Raw genomic sequence first — 24,203 nt, forward strand, 5'->3', positions numbered from 1 at the left:
AAATAAAAATATATAAAAATAAAAAAATATATAAATATATAAAAAATATAAAAAAATATAAAATAAATAAAAAGCAGCAAAGGAAAAGAAAACAGTTATATACAAGGAAAACCCCAGAAGGCTTTCAGCAGATTTCTCAGCAGAGACCTTGTAGGCCAGAAAGAGTGGTATGATATATTCATAGTGCTCAAAACAAAACACCCTGCAACCAAGAATACTCTATCCAGGGGCGCCTGGGTGGCTTAGTCGGTTAAGCGTCCGACTTTCGCTTAGGTCATGATCTCGCGGTTCGTGGGTTCGGGCCCTGCATCGGGCTCTGTGCTGGCTGCCAGCTCAGAGCCTGGAGCCTGTTTCCATCTGTGACTCCCTCTCTTTCTGACCTTCCCCTGCTCACGCTGTCTCTCTCTCTCTCCTAGAAATAAATAAAAATATTAAAAAAAAAAAAAAAAGAATACTCTATCCAGCAAGGCTACCATTCACAAAAGAGGGAGAGATAAAGAGTTTCCTAGACAAAAGTTAAAGAAATTCATGATCACTAAACAAGCCCTATGAGAAATGTTAAAGGGGACTCTTTGAGTGTAAAGGGAAGACTGTAAGTAGGGGTCAGAGAAGTAGGAAGCACAAAAACAGTGAAACTAAGTATGTCTATAAAAATCAGTCAAGGGATTCACAAAATAAAAGGATGTGAAGTATGATACCATATGCCCAAAATCTGGGGGTGGTGGGGGAAGGAGAGGAGTAAAGAATGGGTTCAAACATAAGCAACCATCAACTTCATAATATAGACTGCTATATAGGCATAAGATGTTACAAACGATTCTTTTGATTTGGTAACCACGAATCAAAAACCAGTAACAGATATGCAAAAAATAAAGAGAAAGAAATCCAAGTATATCAGTAAAGAAAGCCAGCAAACAGTGAGAAAAAAGAGCGAGAAGAAAGGAACAGAGAAGACCTATAAAAACAACCATAAAACAAGTAACAAAATGGCAATAAGAACACACCTGTCAACAATTACTTTGGAACAAACGTTCCAATGAAAAGACATAGGACACATGTAGATTGAAAGGAAAGGGATGGAAAAGCATTTATCACGCAAGAGGAAGTGAAAAGGAAACTTGGGGTAGCAATATTTATATCAGACAAAAACAGACATTAAAACAAAGACTGTAACAAGAAACAAAGAAAGAAAACCATCCACTAAGAAGATATAACAATTGTAAATATTTATATACCCAACACAGAAGCACCCAAATACATAAAGCAGCTAATGTCAAACATAAGGGAAGTCATTGATAGTAATATAATAATAGTAGGGGACTTTAACACCATACTTATATCAAGGGAAAGATCACCTAAACAGAAAGTAACAAGGGAACAGTGGCTTTGAATGACATTGGACCAGATGGATCTAACAGATATAATCAGAATATTACATCCTGAAACAGCATAATACACAATCTTTTCAAATGCATATGGAACATTCTCCAGAATAGGTCATCTATTAGGTCATAAAATAAGTCTCAACAAATTCAAAAAGATTGAAGTCATACCATGCATCTTTTCTGACCACAATGCTTTTGTAAAACTAGAAATGAACCACAAGAAAAAAAATCTAGAAAGAACACAAATATATGGAGGTTAAATAACACGCTACCAAACAAGTAAATGAGCTAACTGAGAAATCAGAGGAAATAAAATACTACAGGGAGACAAATGAAAATGAAAACACGATGGTCCAAAACTTTTGGGATGCAGCAAAAGCTGTTCTAAAAGGAGAGTTTATGGCAATCTAGGTCTACCTCAAGAAGCAAGCAAAATCTCAAGTAAAGAACCTAATCTTACACCCAAAGGAACTATAATAAGAACAAACAAAACCCAAAACCATAGAAGGAAGGAAATCAGGAAAACGGGAGCAGAAATAAATGTAATGCAAACTTAGAGAGCAATAGAACAGATCAATGAAACCAGGAGCTTGTTCTTTGAAAAGATCAACAAAATTGATATACCTAGCCAGCCTCATCAGAGAGAGAGAGAGAGAGAGAGAAGAGACTCAGACAAACAAAATCAGAAACAAAAGCGGAGAAAATAATGACAGAGTGGCACTTGGGCACCAGTTGGTTGAGCATCCAACTTGGGCTCAGGTCACCATCTCCCAGTTCATGAGTTCGAGCCCTGCATTGGGCTTTGTGCTGACAGCTTATAACCTGGAGCCTGCTTTGGATTCTGTGTCTCCCCCCNCTCTCAAAAATAAATAAACATTAAAAAAGAAAGAAAGAACAGACACACTGATTTTAATATTATGCAAAATTATATGCCAACAAATTGGACAACCTAGAAGAAATGGAGAAATTCCTAGAAATGGATAATCAACCTCCCAAAACTGAATCAGAGAGAAATAGAAAATTTGAACAGACCGGGGTGCCTAGGTGGCTCAGTCAGTTGAGTGCCTGACTTCAGCTCAGGCCATGATCTCAGTTCGTGAGTTTAAGCCCCGTGTTGGGCTCTGTGATGCTAACTCAGAACCTGAAGCCTGCTTCAGATTGTGTGTCTCCCTCTCTTTCTCTGCCCCTCCCCTGCTTGTACTGTCTCTCGCTCTAAAAAACAAATAAAGATTAAAAAAAAAAGAAATAAAATTTGAACAGACTGATTACTAGTGATGAAATAGAATAGTAAGTGATGAAATTGAATCAGTAATCAAAAAACTTCCAACAAACAAAAGTCCAGGACCAGATGGCTTCACAGGTCAATTCCACCAAATATTCAAAGAATTAATATCTATTCTTCTCAAAGAGTAGAAGAAGGAAAACCTCCAAATTCATTCTATGAGGCCAACATTATCATGACACCAAAACCAGATAAAGACACTACGAAAAAAAAAAAAAGAGAGAGACAGAGAATTATAGGCCAATGTATCTGATGAACACAGATGCAAAAAATGCTCAACAAAATATTAGCAAACTGAATCCAACAATACATTAAAGAAATCATTCACCAGGATCAGGTGGGATTTATCCCTGCAATGTAAGGGTGGTTCAGTCCTCACAAATTAATCAACATGAGACATCGCATCAATAAGAGAAACGATTGAAACCATATGATCATTTTAATAGATGCAAAAAAGCATTTGACAAAGTACAAGATTCATTCACAATAAAAACTGCCAACAAAGTAGGTTTAGAGGGAACATAGTTCAACATAATAAAGGCCATATATGAAAATCCCACAGCTGACACCATACTAAAAAAACTGAGAGCTTTTCCCCTAAGGTCAGGAACAAGACAGGGATGTCCATTCTCACCACTTTTATTCAACACAGTACTCTGGAAATCCTAGCCTAAGCAATCAGACAAGAAGAAATAGAAGGCATCCAAACTGGTAAGGAAGAAGTAAAACTTTCACTATTTGCAGCTGACATGATACTACAGAAAACCCTCAAGACTGCACTAAAAATCTCCTAGAACATTTATTAAGGAAAGGCACAGGTTACAAAATATACAGAAATATGTTGCGTTTCTATACACTAATAATGAAGTAACAGAAAGAGAAATTAACAACCCCAGTTACAATTGTACAGAAAATAATAAAATACCTAGGAATAGAATTAACCAAGGGAGTGAAAGGCCAGTACTCTGAAACTATCAAACACTGATGAAAGAAATTGAAGACCACGCAATGGAAAGATATCCCATGCTCATGGATTGGAAGAACAAATATTGTTAAAATGTCCGTACCTCTCAAAGCAATCTACAGATTTAATGCAAAACGTATTAAAATACCCACAGCATTCTTCACAGAGCTAGAATAAAGAATCCGAAAATTTGTATGGAACCACAAAAGACCCCTAAACAGCCAAAGCAATCTTGAAAAAGAACAAAGCTGGAGGTATCACATTCCCAGATTTCAAGATACACTACAAAGCAGTAGGAATCAAAACAATATGGTACTGGCACCAAAAAAAGACACATCGATCAATGGATCAGAATAGAAAACCTAGAAATAAACCCACAATCTTATGGTCAATTAAACTTTGACAAACCAGGCAAGAGTATCCAATGGAAAAAGACAGTCCCTTCAATAGATGGTACTGGGAAAACGGAATGGCAACATGCAAAAGAATGAAACTGGACCACTTTCTTATGCCACACACCAAAATAAACTCAAAATGGATTAAGGACCTAAATGTGAGACCTGAAACCAGGTGTAAACAAAGACTGTCTCATGGGGGCTATGCTACGGCCCAGCTGCTTGGCAAAGACCCTGGCCCTTCATGGCATTATGAGGCTGAAATCCATCTTACCATTACATCCTGAATAGTTAAGAGGATCCTTTCTTTGTCCACACTGACAGCAGGATCAGGGCAGCCTCGTGCATTCAGAAGGGAGAAATTAAAATCACAGGGCGTGGTGCCGGTAGAAGACTTGGTACCCTAGGGACAAGCAGAGAGAATGGGCATGGTAACAGCAATTTATGTCCCTGAAGATGCACTGGATCCCTCGTTCTCTCTGTTGGTCTCCATGCCTCCTGTCTCCCTCCTCACCATCCGTCATTCTCTGCTCTCACTCCCAAAGCTGACCTGCCCAGACTCACCCCTGCCTTACCCCACACCACTGCAGGCACACAGTTAGTAAACAGACCAGGATTCAAACTCAGGCCACCAACAACCTACACTCTGGGCTCAGTGAGTACCGAGATATGGCCTCCACATCTTGCTGAATTAAAAAAAAAAAAGTGGGATTATCAAACAGTGTGGAGGGTATATAATCCCATCTATGTGAAAACATCTATAAAAACTAAAGGAGGGGCGCCTGGGTGGCTTAGTCGGTTAAGTGTCCAACTTTTGCTTAGGTCATGATCTCGCGGTTCGTGGNTAAATAAATAATAAAATAAAAACTAAAGGAAAACATGGTACTCACTTGAAAGTTATTTAAAATTTTTTTAATGTTTTTTATTTATTTCTGAGAGAGAAAGAGAGACAAAGAGTGCAGAGGAGGGTCAGAGAGACAGGGAGATACAGAATCTGAAGCAGGCTCCAGGCTCTGAGCTGGCTGTCAGCACAGAGCCCGATGCGGGGCTCCAACCCATGAACCATGAGATCATGACCTGAGCTGAAGTCGGATGCTTAACCAACTGGGCCACCCAGGTGCCCCTGAAAGTTATTTAAATGGTAACCCAAAACAGAAGTACCCAAGCAATGGGGACACACAGGTTATGGACAGGTCTTTAGTTGTTGATGTGTGTCAGCAAGTAACAATGGCCTTAAAACACCGAATTGTAATTGTGGGCAAATATCCAGTTCACCCCACACCAGGGTCCACATGACACAGCATTCCAGAAGATGGTGGGGCAGCCAAGTCTCCCTATCACGTGTCATGCTGGCAGAGAAAATCAAATAACTAAACTCAGGGATTACCGCTATTCACTGGGGTTGGGCCAAGACTGGAACATTCCAGATCAACCATCTCCTCTTGGATAAAATCAATACATTACATATATAATGAACATAAGAAATTTTTATTTGGGATGGATATACCCATCTATGACCTCTGGGGCGGTGGGATTGTGAAAAGACTTTTATTTTCTTTGTATCAGTTGAATTTTTTATTTTATTTTTTATTTTAGACGGTGGGGGGGAGGGCAGGGGAAAGGGGGCAGAGGGAGAGAAAGAGGGACTCTCCAGCAGGCTCCATGCTCAGTGCAGAGATCACATGGGATCATGACCTGAGCTGAAATCAAGAGTTAGGCGCTCAACAGACTGAGCCCCCCAGACACTCCGATACAATGTTTACTGTCTGCTTTATCTCCAGCCTGTAGAAGGGTGCCTGGGATTCGTGCCGGGAGCACACACCTGTCCTCAGCAACAACCATGCTGTCACCTAAGGACGTGGCTCCCAAATGTTCGGATTCTTCCAGAGAAGCCCCAAATTCACACTTTGACACGGACTCTCCTGATCCTTAAATGCCAGCTAGTAATTCTTTCAAAAACACCGCACAAGTCAATGGGCCGGAGGCCAGCGAGGCATGTCTGCGGCGTGCTGGTCTGTGAACTTGGAGCCGCCAAGAAATGGGAGATCACTAAGGGTAGGATAGAAGGCAAAAGGCTGGTATGTTTCAACGGTGAAGGTCAGATGAAAAGTACACATGCAGACGTGCATTTCCTTTGGCTCCATTTCAGAGCTGCACTTGCAAACACTGCAAGGTGACTGGGTATATTTAGCCAGATGCTTTCTCTCTCTCTCTCTCTCTCTCTCTCTCTCTCGTTCAGATTGCATCTCTTAAGGCTTCTGCCTTGGCGGAAAACGAAAACTGGCGTTTCCATCTCCCCCTTTCACTTAGCAGGAAAATAACTCCAAGGGGAAATTGACTGTGAAGCCGTACACTGTGCCCCCTCAAGATGGGGAGAAAAAGGAAAGAAAGAAATACAATCAAGCGCTCACAGTGGAGAAAATGAAGGGCCGGCAGAGGAGGGCCGTGCTGATTCAGAGCATGTGTGCACACAGGAATGCTAATGGAGCTTAATAGCTGGTGAGGGGCAGGCCAGAAGGAATATACGTTCATTTAACAGGAGGTACCAAAGGAGAAGAGGGAACGACCCCACTTTTTGAGGGAAGGGCATGCACACGTTCAGTGCCGGGGGTGGNGTGTGTGTGTGTGTGTGTGTGTGTGTGTGTGGTATGGGAGGTGGGTGTTAAAGGCAGTAAAGTCCACACCACAATTTTGCCTACTGTAAAATCCCATTTCTACAGACTGAGTAGGAAACAAGGTCACTGCATCAGCCCATAAAAACCAGCTTCCCCCCCCTCTCCCCGGAGGACAAAATTTCCAATTTACTTTCAGACTTTTGTAGTCAGGATGCAAAATGAAGCGAGCCTTTGCTCTTTACCTGTCCTTCTTTAATGAGCAAAGAAGGAAATACAAACAGGCAAACACTACCACGAGAATGTTTCCTGGACAATATTCCCACTGCTTTTAAAAGTGCTTTGCATTTCTTAAAGGTGGGTTTGTGGTACAGGAGCAACATACAAAAGCAAGGTTTTGGGGGCACCTGGGTGGCTCAGCTGGTTAAGCATCCAACTTTGGCTCAGAGCATGATCTCACGGTTCGTGGGGTCGAGCCCTGCATCAGGCTCTGTGCTGACAGCTCAGAGCCTGGAGCCTGTTTCCAATCCTGTGTCTCCCTCTCTCTCTGCCCCTCCCCTGCTCATGCTCTGTCTCTCTTTCATACACACAGATAAACCAACATTTAAAAAAATTTTTTTAAAAAGCAAGATTTTGTTCTTTTAGAGAGGGTACTGAATCTGCAGGCTGGGCCCACAGTGGAATGAAGACCTGGTAGATGGTGCCTTTGTCCGGTGGCATCCTGATAACTCTGCTTCTACATAGCCAAGACGATGATCTACCCGCTCATTTTACGTCTAAAAGCACTGCTCTCAGGATAAAGTCCACCTAACCACACTGGCCCTTCCCCCTCCCCTCCCCCGCCCAGGCTCATGTGCACCTCATGGTCTGCCCCACACCCCACCTTGCTCATGTTCTGCCTGAGCCTCATGTCAGCTGTGCTTGCCGTTCCCTCCACCTGCCATGCTGTTCCCATCAGGTTTCAACTGAACTGACATGGGAAGGCTGCCTTCCTGCCCTCTCTCCCACACTGTTCCACCTTGCTCTCTGTCTTCTTCACAGAACGTGACCATACCCGAAATTATTGCATTATTCATCTCCTGGTTTATTCTGTACCGTCTACCCCACCCCCACCGCAGAGCGTAAGTTGCTAAGAATAGGTCCCTGTGCGTTTTGTTCATTTCTGTGTCTCCAGTGCCCGACACAGAGCCTGAGGGTCAGAAGTGGGTGCCCAGCCAGTGCTTGCTGCGTGGAAGCCCAGCACACACTGCTGTAGGTCCCCGGATTCCACAAGTGACATGGCAGTTTGAGGAGGGCACTGAAACGCCCCACTGTCTGACTCCTCAGCCGCTGCGTCACTGTGGACTCTGGGCTGCGGCTCTAGGGGGTTCTGGGCATTTCCATGTGTGGGCTCTGCTGGCCCAGGCAGGGGGGTGACATTCAAAATCTTTAACAGCAGGTGCATATACATGGGTGCAGACAGGCTGAGTATCAGCTCTGCCTGCCCCCACCTCCCCTTCCTTGCCCCACACTCTCACCCAGCCTCTAGGACCCCAGCAAATGTCACTCCTCTAGGAAGCCTTCCTGGATACCCTCTCTCCTGGGCCTGCCACACCTTGCCCCATCCTTCAGCAAGCTCTCGTGGTATGGGGATTGTAGGCTGTAGCCTCTGTGGGGTCAGACAGCAGCCATTCTGACAGCTGGACGCTGGGTGCCTCGCAGGCACGGTGCCCAGCATGCAGCATGCGTGCTCGCCACGGTGTGGGAAAGGGGAGGAAGAATCTGCCGTCACAAAGTGCCCCCAGAGCCGCTCCCGCACAAGCCGAGGCCAGGCCTACCTGTGGATGGTCCCCAGAAGCGTCCTTGGCCTTGATGGTCTCATCCCCACACGGCTCAAAATCTTCAGAGTAGTCCAGGGGCGGCTCAATGTGCAGCCGTGGGCCGGCTTCTGTCCTGATCTGCACAGATTTCTATACGGAAAAAAGCCAGACTGTTTCAGAGGTGCCGGGAGGTACACCTTGGTTCCGCGGAGAGGTGAGTGCGTTAGCAGCTAACTGCGAGGCAGTAAGTCTGTGAAGGCCACGCCACCTCTACTAGAAGTCCTTACTGGAGGGGTGCCTGGGGGCCTCAGTCAGTTAAGCGACAAACTTCAGCTCAGGTCATGATCTCACGGTTCATGAGTTCGAGCCCCACATCAGGATCTATACTGTCAGCACAGAGCCCCCTCGGATCCTCCATTCCCCTCTCTCTCTGCCCCTCCCCTGCTGAGGCACGTGCGCTCTCTCTCTCAAAAGTAAATAAACATTCTTTTTTAAAAAAGTCTTGACTGGTTCCTACTGCACAAAGGGTGTTCAGTAGAATTTTTGACCAACTTTTTAGGTTGAAATACTTTCTTAGTAGAATTTTAGTGGGTGTTAAACTTCCCCAAATTGGCTTTGTGATCAACTAAGCTTAGGAGACCCTGGGTTTTCCTTGGGGCTTCTCAGGGCTGGGCCAGGGTGGCACAAGGGAGGCACCCTTTAAGAAGGGGCTCCTTCTTGGGTGGCCCAGCGTGTGCACGAATCCAAGAGTGAAGGCCTCCTTAAACTTCCTGCTCTGGGCCCCACTTGAGTGAGGCCTGGCTACTAAAAGAAGGAACAGGTGCACTGAGCCATGTGTACTGGGCTTATTACCCGCTGAGGGACACAGATTTATTTATTTTTTTTAAGTTTTTTTTAGAGGGGGGGGCAGGGGAGGGGCACAGAGAGAGGGAGAGAGAAACCCAAGCAGGTTCCACGCTGTCAGCACAGAGCCTGACATGGGGCTCGAATTCACGAACTATGAGATCACGACCTGAGCTGAAACCAAGAGTCGGACGCTCAACCAGCTGAGCCACCCAGGTGCCCCAGGGACAGTGATTCAGACCATGCAGTTCCCCTCACGCTTGGGTGAGAACCCTCCACCCCCTGTAAGAATTCGGCCCCCCACCAGCCTGGTGGATGCAGCTATTACCCTGATGATGAAGGACGTGATGCCGGAGCCTTATGGGCCTGCGTGACTCTCACTGGTTGGGACCGAACACCTTTCTCATTCACAGTCACCCCGCCCTGCCCCCACCCACCCCCAGGGGGACATGCACACCATATGCCGCCGCACTGAATGCACTGAATGCAGACTCAGCGCCCCTCCAAGTGCGTCAGGTACATTGCTCCTTCGGTTGTCATAGTGGCCCCAGGGGGAACTGAGGCCCAAGGCCACAAGCCCCTTGCTGAAGGTCACACAGCGAGGAAGCCGCAGGGCCTAGATCTGAACCCCAGCAGTATAGCTCCAAGCCAGGGATGGCTCAATGCTTCGTGTACAGAGTAAGTATTTTCGGTCCTGCCAGCCATATGGTTTCTGTCAACTGTACTCAGCTGTCCCCTTGTAGCTGGAAAGTAGCCACAGAGAATGCCTGAATGAATGGGCATGGCTGTGTCCCCAAAACACTTTATTTATAAGAACAGGCTGGGGCCAGATTTAGCCCAAGAGCTGTAGTTGGTTGCTGAGGGACCCTAGTCCTAAACCACCACGCTGTACTGCCCCCCAAGAGGTGCACGAAGAATAAATGGGCCCAGCCTAGGCTACAGGATGAAAGGACGCGAAGGAGCTTCCTGAGAATATCTAACACTCAGAAAAGCAGGCAGAGGCTTGGCTATAGATCACTCGAGAAAAAGATCTTGGAAAGAAAGATTTAAAAAAGAGAGAGAAAGAGAGAGAGGCTGATAAAGGCAGGTAGGGAGCCCCGGCTGGGGAACAGGGAGGAGGCAGAGGTGCCGAAGGGAGGTGCTTGGGGACACTTTTCCTCCCATAGGCGACCCTGTCACTTGGCAATACCCCCCAGCCTCTGACACCAAGTGTGAGCTCGCTACCTCCCAGGCTGTGTGAACTCGCTCTCAGACCATTTCTTAGCACCCGCTGCAGGGTCCCGGGAGGGGAAGAAGGCTTCGGGGCCAGGAGACACCTTGGAGCTTCCTTGCCTGGGGCCAGGATGAACCTGAAAGGGGTTTGAAGTTCATCTCCAAGATCTATCTCTACGATAGATGATGGGGGAGGGCGGGCTCCTTCCCCCTCCTCAGGAACCATTCAATAACACCCAGATGCTGAAATGGAGCTGGAGAGTGAGAGAGGCAGAGACAGAAGGGGTGGGGGGGAGAGAGAGAGGAGGGAGAAGAGGAGGGAGAAGAGGAAGGGGCTGGGAGGGAGGAGCGCTGGGCATTGGGCACAGCCTGGCCCCTCCACAGGTTTCTGTTCCTTCATCTAGAAGGGGAGGACCCAGGCCCTATAGGAGCCTACTCTCATGTAAGGTCCGTGCACCAGCAGCATCGGCTTCCCCTGGCAGTTTGTGAGAAATGCGGGATTTCAAGCCCCATCTCAGAGTTACCAGTCAGAATCTGCATTTTCACAAGGGCCCAGGTGACTCACACACACACATGCAAGTCTGAGTAGTGCGAGGTCTGTGAAGTTTTGCACAGGTGCTGCTGTTTGTGCCCACCCTGCATGTGCTCCCCTGTCTGCTGGCGAAAGCACCCCGATTTTCTTTTGGGAAGTCCTCCCCCTCCCCACCCCCTAATCCAAGTGTTCATGGGGGACTGAGTCCATGTGGGGGGCTGGAGCATAGGACAGGTCCGGGCAACCTGAGCATTAGACCCTGCTGGCCTAGAGTGACCAGGTGACTGGTTCAGGGGAGCCAGAGAGATGTACTAGTGGGGCGACAGAATGTGAGGTGGAGGCTGGCCGTGGCCACCTTGGTACCACACAGAGCAGCATAGGGAAAAGCAGAGTTGGGAGATGGAGACCGAGCCTTGCTACGTTGTCTGAGCACCTGGATCCAGCCATACCTGAACTGGCTTTCCCACTAGCAAGTAAGAGAGCTGGCATTAATGCGGTTCTGCTGGTCTGATCTAAATTATAACTAGGAGGAAGAGCTCCAGCATTCAAGGACAAGTGCCCAGGTATGTCTCTGTCCTCTGTAGCTTTCCCATCCCCCATTTTCCCAGAAGCGCCCCTCTCCCTTCCCAGGAGCTTGCCACAACTGCTCGCCCTGCCAAAAGGTTGGGGGATGGGTTTGCAGTAGGCATTAAGGCACTTAACCAGCAAGCCCTTACTGAATGCTGACTGCATGCAAGGTTCTGGAAGCACATCGAAATAGAAAAAAAATGTAACGACCAATGCCCTGGCCTCAAGGAGTTCACACAGAACATGCAACAGAAGAACATGCTTATGAAGCAACACGTAACACAATTAATGTGGTCCAGAAAGAGTCTGAAGTGCCGAGTGGGTGCCCGAGAGGGGAATAAATAGTCTTCCATCTGGCCTACTCTCCCACCCCAGCCCGAGGGAAGTGCCTCTGCCGCCACTGGAGAGGATGGGGAGCCGCCTCCCCCACATGAGGACACCCACCTCCCACTAAGCGCAGGAGGCTAGAGGGTTCCAACCCAGCCCCCAGGCGGTGCCCGTGCCCCGCCTCCCCCCTCCACATGCTGGCGAGGAAGATGCCCAGATGCCTGGCTGGCTCTCTGGCACATTGCTTTACCTGGAGTGGGTGTTTGTAAGTGGCGGCTTTCTCCTGCCTCCTTGCAGCGCCCAGACCTGGGTGGACCCTTGTGGTATCAACCACGTGCCAGGATGAGGCATTAAAGCCCTGACAGCCATGTTCTGGTTTGCCAGCCCAAGGCCAGATTTTTGTCCTTGGCCACACTCAGCCCAAGGCCGTGCTCAGAGTTATCTGTGTGTATCTGCCACCCCCGTGGCAAAGCATTCTAAGAGATGCGTGTGCAAGCTACTGTCATTAGAAAGATCAAGGCTGGGGGTTGCCCTGTGTGGTTGTTCAGGTTGCGTAGTGTGCAAATGGCTCCCTCTAGAGGTATGAGAGCTCTAAAGATACTGACAGGCAGGTTTGGGGTGGGGAGAAAATCTACCCCATTTGACATGTCCTTCCCGGATTTTCCTGATCGCTTACAAATAATGGCTCTCGACACTTTGACAGCCTGTGTCGCGCAAGGTCGCTGTAAACGCCTCTGCTTTATGGGTTGTTTCATTTACTGTCCGCGCTGCAGGGGCTTTCAGAACTCAGAAACAGGAGAGCAAAGGAAAGGGCTTCATATTGTGACTCGTGAGCTTTCCTGGAGGTGCCGAAGCTGCCGAGCCCACAACAGGAAACCGGATACGACGGCAGAGTGAGAGCAAAGCTTTTGCTTTAAATGGCAATGAACTTGCTTTCCGGGCCTTTAAGGAAAGCCCACCCCCACAGTAAATTGCTGAAAGGCCAATCCCTTCACTACCAATTTAATGCTAAGAGCCCATGACGTTCATCAAATCTGACAGCATTTTGGTAAACGACGGCTCTGTTGATTAGGCTGCTGTCCACCCAAGTATTACAAGGCTGAGGAAGCCATAAATCTTAATCCACTGATAGCAGGAGAAAGATCTGAGGCTGGGAAGCAGTGGGGGAATAAAGAGCAGTGCCAGCCAGAGCCCATTGATCACCTCTAGCTGGGTGCGGGGTGCAGGTGGCGGCTCGGACGCCTGCCCGGTGTGGCTGTCTGCCTCCCAGAACTGGGGAGTCCCCGGGCAGGCTTTACAGGTGCGCTGGGCCAGGCTCGGGGCCAGTGTCTGGCTGACATGGTGCCCCTCTGGTATAGGGATCCCTGGCCCCATGCGCCTGGGGCAGCCCCTTCCATCGGGGCATCTTGACCCCAAGGGCTTCCCAGTTGCGGGGCAAGACCCTAAGGAAGGGAGTCTAAGGAAAGACGCAAGGGCCTGGTCCCTGGGAAGTGGGTGTGTGAGTGGCTGGCTGCAAACTGAAGAGGGGGGGGGGGNCCCCTGCTGACTCGGCTGTGTGCCCCTCATCCTTCCTGCTGGGCACAGCCCTACGGGAGGAACCCCAGGATGGGGACGGGGCTGTGGTGCCTCTCCTGGTGGGGTGGCTTTTGAGGACAGGCCACCCCTGGCCACAAGGGGCTTTTGCTCCCCTCACCGCTGCCCACCTCTGGCTGCCTGCAAGGACCATGGAGCCCACCCACAGGGGGGAGGGAAAGACTGCCTTCCTCTACCCTACGCACCCGAAAATCCAGCCCCGTGTACTTTCTACCACAGGGAAACTTGGTACTTAACTCCACTTCCTGGGGCCAAAGGAAACCCAATCAGTGCCTCCTCCTCCTGGCGCAGTCAGCACTTTAGGGCTATTTGCTGTCCTGGACAAGAAGCTAGAGGACCCAGGCTCTGCTCGGGGAACAGTTCTGGGCCGGGCAGGCTTTGTGTCATCCCACCTGGCCCCACCTCCGCTCACACTGTCCCAGGAGCAAGAGTGGGCACCCGGCCCAGGCTGACCAGCTGAAGCATCGTCCTGGGCAATTTCAACAAAGACTGGCACAGAGAAGACGCAACGGGACGGGCCAAGGAGGCTGAGGTGACCAGGGGACTCGGGGCTAGGGACAGTGTGAGGCGGAGGCTAGGGGACAACGAGCCAAAGGCTGGAGGGACAAGGGCTGTGTGAGGCTTGCAGGGAGGGGGCCCTGCTTCAAAGCCTCCTGCCTGCTCCTCCCACAGCCACACGGCCCCGTGAGCATCCTTGGACATGCAGCAGCCAGGGGTCTTTCCAAAGTGTGCCCTAGAGTGAAGCCCTGAGGCCCCCAGGCAGAGCCGCCCTCAGCTTGGGTCCCCCATCGACTACAGCCACGGTCATGACCACTTACTGCCTGCTTCCCCCATGCCGGGCACCCTTGACACCCTCCGCAGACACCGGCTCACTGGGTCCTCCTTAACCACCGCACCAGGCAGGTGCCATTATTAACCCCGCTTGCAGATGAGGAGACAGACAAGCTGAGCTGCTTGTTCTGGGCCGCGCCGGTAGGCAGTGGTGGAGCCAAGGCTTCACGTACGGCCGCCAGGCTCCTGAGTCCTTGCTCTCAGACATCTCCTTGGATTCGTCTGAATCCAACTGCTCCCACCCGAAGCAGCAGACGGCCCCTGCTGACGACCCCTGTCACACACACCGCATACGCACTCCTGCCGGGCAGCCCGGGAGGTTCGAATGCAAAGCTCAGAGACGTCACATCATCAGCTCCGGGGCACACAGCCAGGAAGCAGTTTAACTGCAAAGCCGTCTGTCCAGGGGACACAGGCTCAAGCACCCCCGTGAGCAGCCGGAAGTGGAACGGCAGGAAGCCACCCTGTGTGAGAGGAGCAGTGACCACAGCACAAGGCCAAACCGCAGCTGCTGCTCGGCCTCAGCTCTGGGCAGCTAAAGGGAGTGGCGGGGACTAACGGAAGCACTTTGTGTGGCCTTACGGCATGTTGGGGGTTGGGGGGCACCGCTACCCTGCTCTGCTAATGGCTGCCTCGCGGGGAGGGGAGGCCGGCGTGAGGGCCAGATCTTTCCATTTTTCCAGGGAAGTAGGAATTCAGCTTTTTAAAACTATAGAAGGACTTTCTGAATTTAAATGTTAGCAAGTGACTAAGTCTTTTTTAAACTGTGTGAGTCCAAAAGACACTCCCCGGGGGACAAGTTCAGCCCACAGGCCTCACACTGCGCTGCGTGCTCCCAAGTCCAGCAGGTCACATGCTTGGGACAGTCACCACATCTTCCTTGTGGGCTGAGTGGTACCCGGTCTTCACAGCGTGGGGGCTCCTGGGGCAGGACCAGAGCCTTATTGGATTTTTTTTGTTTCTAGCCCCAGAGCCCCACACAGTGCCTGGTCCGTGGTGATACATCTTTTTAAATGAAAGGATGATCTGTGTCGGGACTTGGCTTCTACCCCCTTCACGACTTCCACATGTGGTCTGGTTTGTCCCTCTCAGAGCACGGCGTGTGGGTGGAGCAGGTTCATGCGGTAGTCGGGGGGGTGGGGGGGCGCTGGCCCCCAGGACCCATTCCCTTTACATTCAGGACAGGCCGGAAAGCAAGTCCGTGTTCCCCAGATGCCCTTTCCATGGGAGGGGGTGGGGGGGTGGCTGCATGAGCACTGGGTGCAGCCGATCCGACAGCCTCAGGTGAGGCAGGGAAAGCGGAAGTGAGGTGGAAAGAGGGGGACACGTGCCGACTGATTCTGTGCTAAGCTCAGGCGCTGAGGTGAGGGGGTTCATGCGCCCCACCCTGGCCAGACAGGCTGCGCTGCTCTAGCAGGCATGGCATCATCCGAGCCGTCAGTACGGCAGGAGCCACCCGGTTCCCGGACAGCGCAGGCGACCCAGCCCTGATGCGGACCCCCCACCCGCTGCACTGGGTCCCCTGAGCACCTCCTGCAGCACAGAGACCCGTGAGCACCTGCTGCCCTGCGTCGCATCCATCTCTGATTAAAGCAACCTGAGTGGTCTGCACTGCTAGGTGCTGGCTGACCCCTGACTGATACGGTACAGAAGGACAATTACGGCCTTCCTGGCGTCAGGAAGCTAGGAAATTAGCCATGATTAGGCTCTGTGAAGTGTGGGACCACAGGGAGAGGCCGGGGAGAGATGCTAATTAATCTTAGGGCCAAGTCTTTGAGATTGCACAGGCTCTGGGGCCGGCCATTAAGTCACAGTCTAAGATGCAAATGTGACTCCGGATAATAGAAGGCACTCAAAACAGCCAGGAGGAGGGTCTGAAGTGGGAAGCAGAGCTGGGCCTCCTTAATGAGAAATTAACATTCATTGCCGGGGACGCAGGGGGGGCCTCCGGGCTAGGTGCCCTACGCACCTGCAGGAACATGCTTCTACATTTAATCAGAAACCCACAAAAGCAGGGAGGACCAATGGGCATAGGGGTCACGGGCCCAGGGTTCAAACAGCCTCCCTTAGTGGCTGTGTGACCCTGAGCAAGTTACTGTACCTCTCTAGGCCTCAGTTACGCCAGTAGCATGATGAGAATAGTTACACAGCTGTAGGACGGGCCAACAAAGGATATGGAAGTATTTGCTACAGACCCACACATACAGCCCGGTGCAGAAGTCTCTAAGGGCAGTACCTCCCCATCTGGGTGAACATGGGATTGAAAAGGATTATATACTGTTGCCTAAGCCGCACCTCAGACCCGGTAAGTCAGAACCCCCGGGGGTGGGGCCCCCTGGGTGGTGTGAAAGTACAGTGGGGACTGAGGAGCCCTGATCCCAGGCAAGGCTGTGAGTAACTGCCAGATAAGGGCTCTACAGGCAAGAACACCGCGCCGGGGGCAGAGGTCTGGGCTGGCATCTTGATTCTGGCTGAACTTGGAAAGCTCACTTAGCTTTTCTGGGCGTTCATGTCCTCGGCTCCCTTGAAAGAGGAAGAACATTGGAACTTCACCCTACAGGTCTGCCGTGAGGACAAAGGAGAGGAGTCCTGTGGGAGCTTAGCCCACGCCTCGTACCTGGTTGGCACTCAAAAATGCAAGCTGCCGGCATCGGCAGCATCAGCAGCACCCCGAAGTGGCATCTCGGGTCTGGGGAGCAGGGGCTTTGTCTTATTACCCACCTCCTCCCTGGCATCAAAGACCGTGCCTGGCAGATAGTAGGTGCTCAATACAAGACTGCTGTGTACACGAGTCATCATGTAGCGGGCTGAGGGGGCACGTGACACTTCTGAGTAGGGCTAGGGTGACCCTGTCTTCCATCCGGAAGGGAGGATCGTGCCACAGACAGAGGGTGGGAGGGTCCCCAGGTTCCTCCACTCCCCAGGGGCCAGGACTGCATATAGAGAGGACACCAGCCTGGTGCCCAGCCAGAGCCACCAATGCCCCTGGGGACTGAATGCTCTGTCACAATACTTCTGCTCCTTCTCCTAAAGCATGAGCTCGGGACCATGCCCAGGGTCTCCTGACCTGGTGCCATCCACGGCGCTGGACCTTTCCGGGGGCCGTCCGTGAATTGCGTCCTAAAGCTTCTTCTGCTTCTCGAAACAGGGTTCTTCGCCCATAATCTGCACCAGAGATGAGGGAAGGAGATTTGGTGAGGCACCCGTGACAACTCACACCCAAGGAAGATTCATGACTTACATCTAAAGCACACATCTGGGGCGCCTGGGGGGCTCTGTCACTCAAGCTGACTTCAGCCCAGGTCATGATCTCACGGTTGGTGGGTCCAAGCCCCATGTCAGGCAGCTCGGAGCCTGGAGCCTGCTTCGGATTCTGTGTCTCCCTCTTTCTGACCCTCCCCCACTCACACTCTGTGTCTCTCTCTCAAAAATAAAGGCACATTAAAAAAAACTTTTTTTAATAAAAATAAAAATAAAACACACATCTGTGTGCCCAAACTCCCGTATGTAGAGTGGGTCACAGAGTCCCGTTGTAGCCGCAGGGTGCTAGGAAACAAGCCAAATGCTCTGTGAAAAGGGAAAGGGCGGAAAGTCACAGCTGAATCATGCATATCTGTATACAAGAGGAACAATCTCCGACACACGGAAGCAGGGTACACATGGTGGGCACAACAGGCCAGCATTTGTGTAAAAGAGGAGGGGGGGTATATTTGTTGACTGAGTCAAGGAACTACTGCTGGTGGTCCGAGTAGAAAGACTCCTGGTATCTACACTCCCTGAAACCTGGGCCAGGAGAGGCCTGCACCTGCCAGCAGGCTGGCCAGCCTCCCCCTCTGTGAAAGCCAGAAGAATCATTCCATTTCCCTTGTTGCCCTGGGGCCAGGGAGCTCATTCTAAACTCTAAGCTGAACTCTAGTGGCTCTCCTAGGGGAAGGTTTTGGTACATCATTTTCTCCTTGTATCTCCTCGTTCTTTTGACCTTTACGGTCTATTAATAGCTTGGGATAGCTACCATACCTGTAAGACGATGAATTAGAACATAACTGTGTGATGGACATTTTACATTTCTTTAAAAAAAATTTTTTTAACGTTTATTCCTTTTTGAGACAGAGAGAGAGAGAGAGAGAGCGAGCATGAGTGGAGGAGGGTCAGAGAGAGAGGGACACAGAATCTGAAGCAGGCTCCAGGCTCTGAGCTGTCAGCACAGAGCCCAATGCTGGGCTTGAACCCATGGATACAAGATCATAACCTGAGCCAAAGTCTGATGCTCAACTGATTAAGCCACCCAGGTGCCCTGACATTTTACATTTCTTATGTCGGTTAGTCTTCCTGGCAAGCCTGCAAGGAAACGGGGTCAGAGAGGACCCAACTGCCAGGGGTCTCAAAGCTGGAGAGTGGCAGAACAGAGTTCAAATCCAGCCCTGCCTCATTCCAAGTGCTCTTCCTCAGTAGCACACCGGCTTCTCAGACAAAGCCGCCTGACGTGAAGGGCACTCCGGCCCCAGGGATGGGCACCCTCCTTAGTCCCATTTGAAAGACAAGGGAACAAAGGCACAGAGAGACAAAGTAACATGGCCAAATTGGGACCCGATCCCGTGTGCTCTGCCATTTCATGCATTTTACCGCCAGGTCATGTTTGGTGCCTGTGCTGGGCCGGCCCCTCGGTGGGTCGCCTGTATTGCCCCCATCAGCTTTCGGGACGGGACGCACAAAATCTGTGTAAAGTACATGGAGCATGGATTAACTAGATTCATAAATGAACAGTGGAATCAAATACCACAGAGCGGGGGAGGGACTGACGTTAAGACAGATCCAGTGCAAATCGGAGATAATTTCAATTATCCTAGACATTTCCTTCAATTACTGGCACTGTGGAACATAAAAGCCAGGAATTTACTGCTCTGGCCGCCTTTGCCCTGGGGTCATGGAGGCCGAGAGGACTTGCTGAAAGGAATAAAAAAGGATTTCTCTCTCTTTGTCCCTCCCCTCTCTCTTTCTGGCCAAGTGGGCATGGTTAGTGTGTACAGCTTAACTAGTCATTTGCTGGGAAGCTTATGTGCATCGGATGTGACACCGCGTTCTGTGCTCACCGTGCGTCCCCTCGGCGTGTGAGGCACTTCTGGCGAAGTCACAGTGGACAGCTTTCCGGGGCGACGTCTTCACCTCAGAATTGGCCCCGTTGACGTAGACGGAGAAGCCTTGCTCCAGGTGCTCCAGCCTCAGCTGCGTGGGGTCCTTGGTTTTCAAATGCTTTAGTATCCTGGAAGAGAACCGATCCCTTGCTCCTCGTTCTGGAAGCCTGGGCTGCCCCCCGCCCCCGATGCCGGGAGAGAACTACCGCCCTGGCGGGCAAAGCGTCTATAATCAGAGGCTGGGAGGCCAGTGCCCAGCTCTTCCTCCACAAACCCCCGGGAAGGGGACCTTTATGCACACGGAGGAGCAGTAAGTGGGACCCAGTCTCGGGCCCCGCAGGGCTGTTTCTGCTTTCGTGCTGAGGCTCGAGCGCACGCCAGCGACCACGAAGGCACACGTTGGCCTCGCCCCACGGCGGCTGGGACAGAAGGCAGGCATGTGTGGGCACTGCCTCCCCGCAGCCCGGCTTCCTGGGATGGCCACGGCCTTGTGTGTCCCCATGGCACCTTCTCCAGCGCATCACAAAACACACTGGGCCTCGGGTCGTAAGCCTTTGCAAGAGATTTCCTAGAACGTCTACAAAACAGGAAACATCCCGCTTCAGACCGGGCAGACTGACGTTTTTGCTCCAGTAAATAATGTGTTCTCAAAAGCTCACCCCTGATATCGCCCATGTCATTTTATATTCCGATGCGGCGTAAGAATACATCAGTGTAGGCTCTAGTTCAAGATCAATGATAGGACTGTCTCCACCTCTGGCTAAAAGGGTCTTGGGCATGAACGCGGCCGGCCCTCTAGTTCATTTTCTCGAAAGCCTTGGTTCTTTCCCAACTCTGCTTTAGGGCCATATACAGCGTGCGGCGACCTCATCAGCCCCCCCAAAGCCACTGCTGGCGGCCGCCAAATCCTTCGGTGCCTTCAGAAATACACCCGCGTCAACCAAATTTATTTCCGCACAGGAAGAAATACACTCGACCCACATGGCAACAAGCGTGCATCCTCTTTGTGACTAAATAAGGTCCTATGAAACTAGCAAAGTGTAAATGTTTTTAAAATACAGACATAGTGATCACCTCAAGGGTGTGTACTAGGTTCCAAGGTCTGCTGTCAATGCAGTGCATGTAAGGCGGTGGATTCTCGTCATCGGTGGCAGTTTTGCTCTGTAAAGTCACCGCAAACGCTGAGTTAGTGACTGCTGAGTTCCTGGGGCGAAACACAGGATTTGCTTCCTGTGAGCCTCCGTCACAACATTTTCATCAACTGATCAGTGCACAACCTAGCTGTATGTGAGTTTCGGTTTAAAGGCACCTTATTTAATACACACTTGCTGAGCTGACATTGAACTCACAGCCAGCAGCAGGGTTCTAACTCAGGCCTGACGGAAGCCTATCCAACACGTGTGTTTTCTCCTTAAGAGACACCACAGCCTCCTTGCGCTTAGGCACACGCCATGGCACTTTAGAGACATGCCTGGGGGCCAGTTTAAACAGCAAAATCACCACCAACCAGCATGAAAATGTGGAAAATGTGCCACCGAGTATACTACGAAAAAGATGCTTTGTTTTGGGGGGAAAGAGCTGGAACCAGAAGGGGGACATTCCCGTGATCGACCTCAGCTGGGAAAGTGTGTGTTGGGCAACCAAAATGTTTTGCCACTCTGCATGTACCTTTGAATGGCCACAGAAGCACTATAAACATTGACTTTGGGGTTACAAATAAATTTCAGTGAGTAGGTGAATTTGTATTTAGGGAATGCGTGAATGATAAGGATTGACTGTATTAAGGTATTAATCTTCCCCCAACAACCCTAATTATTTTTATTATCCCCATGTAATTAAATAAGAAAAGTGAGGCACAGAGAAGTTAGGTAATTTGCCCAAGGTCACACAGCTGGTATGGAGCAGGGCTGGGACAGAAACTTAAGCAATCTGGCTCGGGTCTTCACCACACCAAAGACAACCTCTGAAGCTAGCAAGATGCGCTGAGACTGGCAAATTTAGACATTGCTGGTAACTCAAAGAACCTTCTCGGAAAGTAATATGAAAATAGAGAAAATGCCAGATGCTTGGTCTTTCCCCAGGAAGCCCATTTCGGTAAGTCATTCTTTTTTTTTTTTTTTCCTAACTTTTATTTATTTTTGAGAGAGAGAGTACGCATGTGTGCATGAGCAGGGTAGAGGCAGAGAGAGAAGGGAACAGAGGGTCTAAAGCGGCTCTGAGCCCGATGCAGGGCTCAAACCCACAAACCGTGAGACGGCGACCTGAGCCAAAGCCAGACACTTAACTGACTGTACCACCCAGGCACCCCCAAATCATTCTTGAACAGCAACAACGGTCAGCAGCGTTTGGTCATCACAAAACTCCGAAAGCAACCCAAACGTCCGACCCCCGGGGAAGCAGAACGTGAGATCTCATGCAGCTGAGGTCATCACAGAGAGTGTGTCCAAACTCAAACAGCTTATGATCAGGGGGATGGGGGGGGGGGGGCGCGAGAAAGGCAGACTAAAAACGGTACGTGTGTGGTCAAGTGCAGAGCTGGAAAGAAATTTGTGTTTGTGGACCCAGAGTGGAAGGTGATAAATGTGAAAATCCAATTCGTTGTTGAGGTAAGGTGGTGCATTATGGGTGATTTCTTCGTTTGCGTTTTACATGTTTCTTTAGCTGTTGACACATCCGTCTTTTCAACGATCGTGGCAGGAACATTTATTACTGACTGCTTCTCTCCTGCCAGCCGTGGAGGCCTGGGATTTGATTGCTGAGCAGGAAACAGCACAAAACAAGGAAAACACAAGTAACTAGGAGATGCTCTCCAAACACAGCAATAGCTGCACTCTCTGGAGCAAACAATTGGAGGATTCAGTGGGCCCCCGGCAGTCCCCAGGGAGAGAGAGCAGGGAGCCTGAGCCCTGGGAGGCCCGGGGAGCGGAAAATCTGAGCACCGGGCCGCAGAGCACCTGCCTCAACCTCCCTCCGGAGACGGCCCGGTCTCCTGATGCTCCCCTGGCACTTACAGAGGCCTCCCATCACCCAGGATCAGGGACTGGCCCTCGGTGTGCGCTCCTCTATTTAAGCAGAACAATTTATGAAAATGTGGATTTATGAAACTGATATGTGGGGAGATAATTATTGAGACTGTGAAAGGGACGCCCTGCCTCCTGCGGCTGAGGCATCCGTCCGTGATATTCATCTGGCCTCAAAGAAATGTGGTGGTTTTTGTTTTTTTTTTAATTGATAAGCTGCTTTGCATAAAAAGCTGCCCTCGGTGTCCAGGATTGAGAAAACTCGGGTTCAGTCCCCGCTGCTGCCCCCTCACGCTCTGTTCCCTTACGGGCTTTGCTGGCCTCCCCGCGGCGGGTGGCTCGTGGCCTTGCACTACAGGATCCTGTCTGTGCGTCTGTTTATTCTCCTTTCTGATGGCCGGAACCTACCCCTGGGCCCGGGGTCCGTGCTGAGCGGGATGCTCTCGATACCTATTTCTGGAGCAGGAAGCTTCCGCATCTGGAAGACGTGAACGTGCACCCTAACACCGTGGACGCTGTGCTCATCACGGGAGCCCTTCCCGTCTCATCCTGGAGCGAGCTGTGGGGCCGCCCTGAGGAAGCAGGGCACCCCAAGTTAGTACTGGGTGTCAGCGGGGGGTGTGATGGGGGACATGAGTCAGGGCACAAGCGGGAGGCCAGCTGGCGAGAGGGTTCAGACAAACTCAAGGGGCAGCCACCCGGGTGTGACCATGTCTGGGTTAATGGCTGACCCACCTTGGCCTCAGAGCACCGTGGCCGCTGTGTGACCCAGCTAGCCCCGCGGGCCCTCGGATCTCAGTCACCCCAGGGGACAACCTGGGTCGGGCATTCAAGGATTACCTGGATGTCCGCTCAGGGAGAAGGTGCGTTTAACATTCAAATGACACCTGGGTGCGTAATCCTTCACGGGCCCTGCGATTTAAGTCCTACCATTGGCCTGTTTTGTAGATGAACTTGCCCAAGGTCACAGAGCCCAGGCAGCAGCCAAGATTTAAATTCCGGTCCACAAGGCTCCAGAGCCCGTCTGCCGGCCGCACCACTGTGCTGTTTCTTGTCTCCTCACCAGATTAACACACCACGGGTTTTCTGAGCTAGCAGAGCAGTGGCTCCCAGCTGGGGGCTTCCTGGAGGTGGTGGCGCTTGAGTCTAGCCTTGAAGGATGGAGAGGCGAAGGGCAGTGGTGCAGAGAGCCTGATGTTCTTCCCAGAACCTGGGGGCCTGCAGGCTTGGGTATTTGCTCTTTAGGATGTCAGCATCCTGTGTCCACGTGGGTGGAAGTGGCAGACTGTGGGGGAGGATGTTCCGTCCGGGGGAGGATGTTCCGTCCGGGGGAGGCTCTCTGGGTTCCTTAGTTCCTGGGCTTGTGTGACCTGGGGCAAGGCCCACCACCTCTGGGGTCTGCTTCTCATCTGTAAGATGAGCCTCAGAGCACCTACACCTCTTTGGACTGTCATGAGGATGGATGGGGGTACCGGTCAGGGGCTCCAGCTCAGAGACTGGCCTATGCCAAGTCCCCCCAGATACTGGCTCTCCCCTTCCCTCTCTCTCTCTTTTTTTAAAAAAAATTTTTAACGTTTATTCATTTTTTGAGAGACAGAGAGAGACAGAGTACGAGTAGGGAAGGAGCAGAGGGAGAGGAAGACACAAAATCTAAAGCAGGCTCCAGGCTCTAAGCTGTCAGCACAGAGCCTGATGTGGGGCTCGAACCC

The 24,203-nt window shown here is 50.8% G+C and overlaps 1 protein-coding gene across 3 annotated transcripts in view; it reads right to left on the minus strand.

Moving 5' to 3' along the window:
* KATNIP (katanin interacting protein) overlaps positions 1–24,203 on the minus strand; it is a 193,977-nt gene that overhangs the window by 114,009 nt on the left and 55,765 nt on the right. For all 3 annotated transcript variants that reach the window (XR_013334225.1, XM_077760457.1, XM_077760456.1), the window contains 4 exons: positions 19,433–19,602; positions 17,410–17,507; positions 8,456–8,587; positions 4,301–4,429 (listed from right to left, as the gene is read on the minus strand). Coding sequence is in view for 2 of the 3 variants with exons in the window: in XM_077760457.1 (XP_077616583.1) it covers positions 4,301–4,429; positions 8,456–8,587; positions 17,410–17,507; positions 19,433–19,602 (529 nt within the window). In the remaining variant the exon portion in view is untranslated. The remainder of the gene's footprint in view (positions 1–4,300; positions 4,430–8,455; positions 8,588–17,409; positions 17,508–19,432; positions 19,603–24,203) is intronic.

Source organism: Crocuta crocuta, unplaced genomic scaffold (genome assembly GCF_008692635.1).
Source record: "Crocuta crocuta isolate KB4526 unplaced genomic scaffold, BGI_CrCroc_1.0 scaffold73, whole genome shotgun sequence".
Classification (NCBI taxonomy): Eukaryota; Metazoa; Chordata; class Mammalia; order Carnivora; family Hyaenidae; genus Crocuta; species Crocuta crocuta.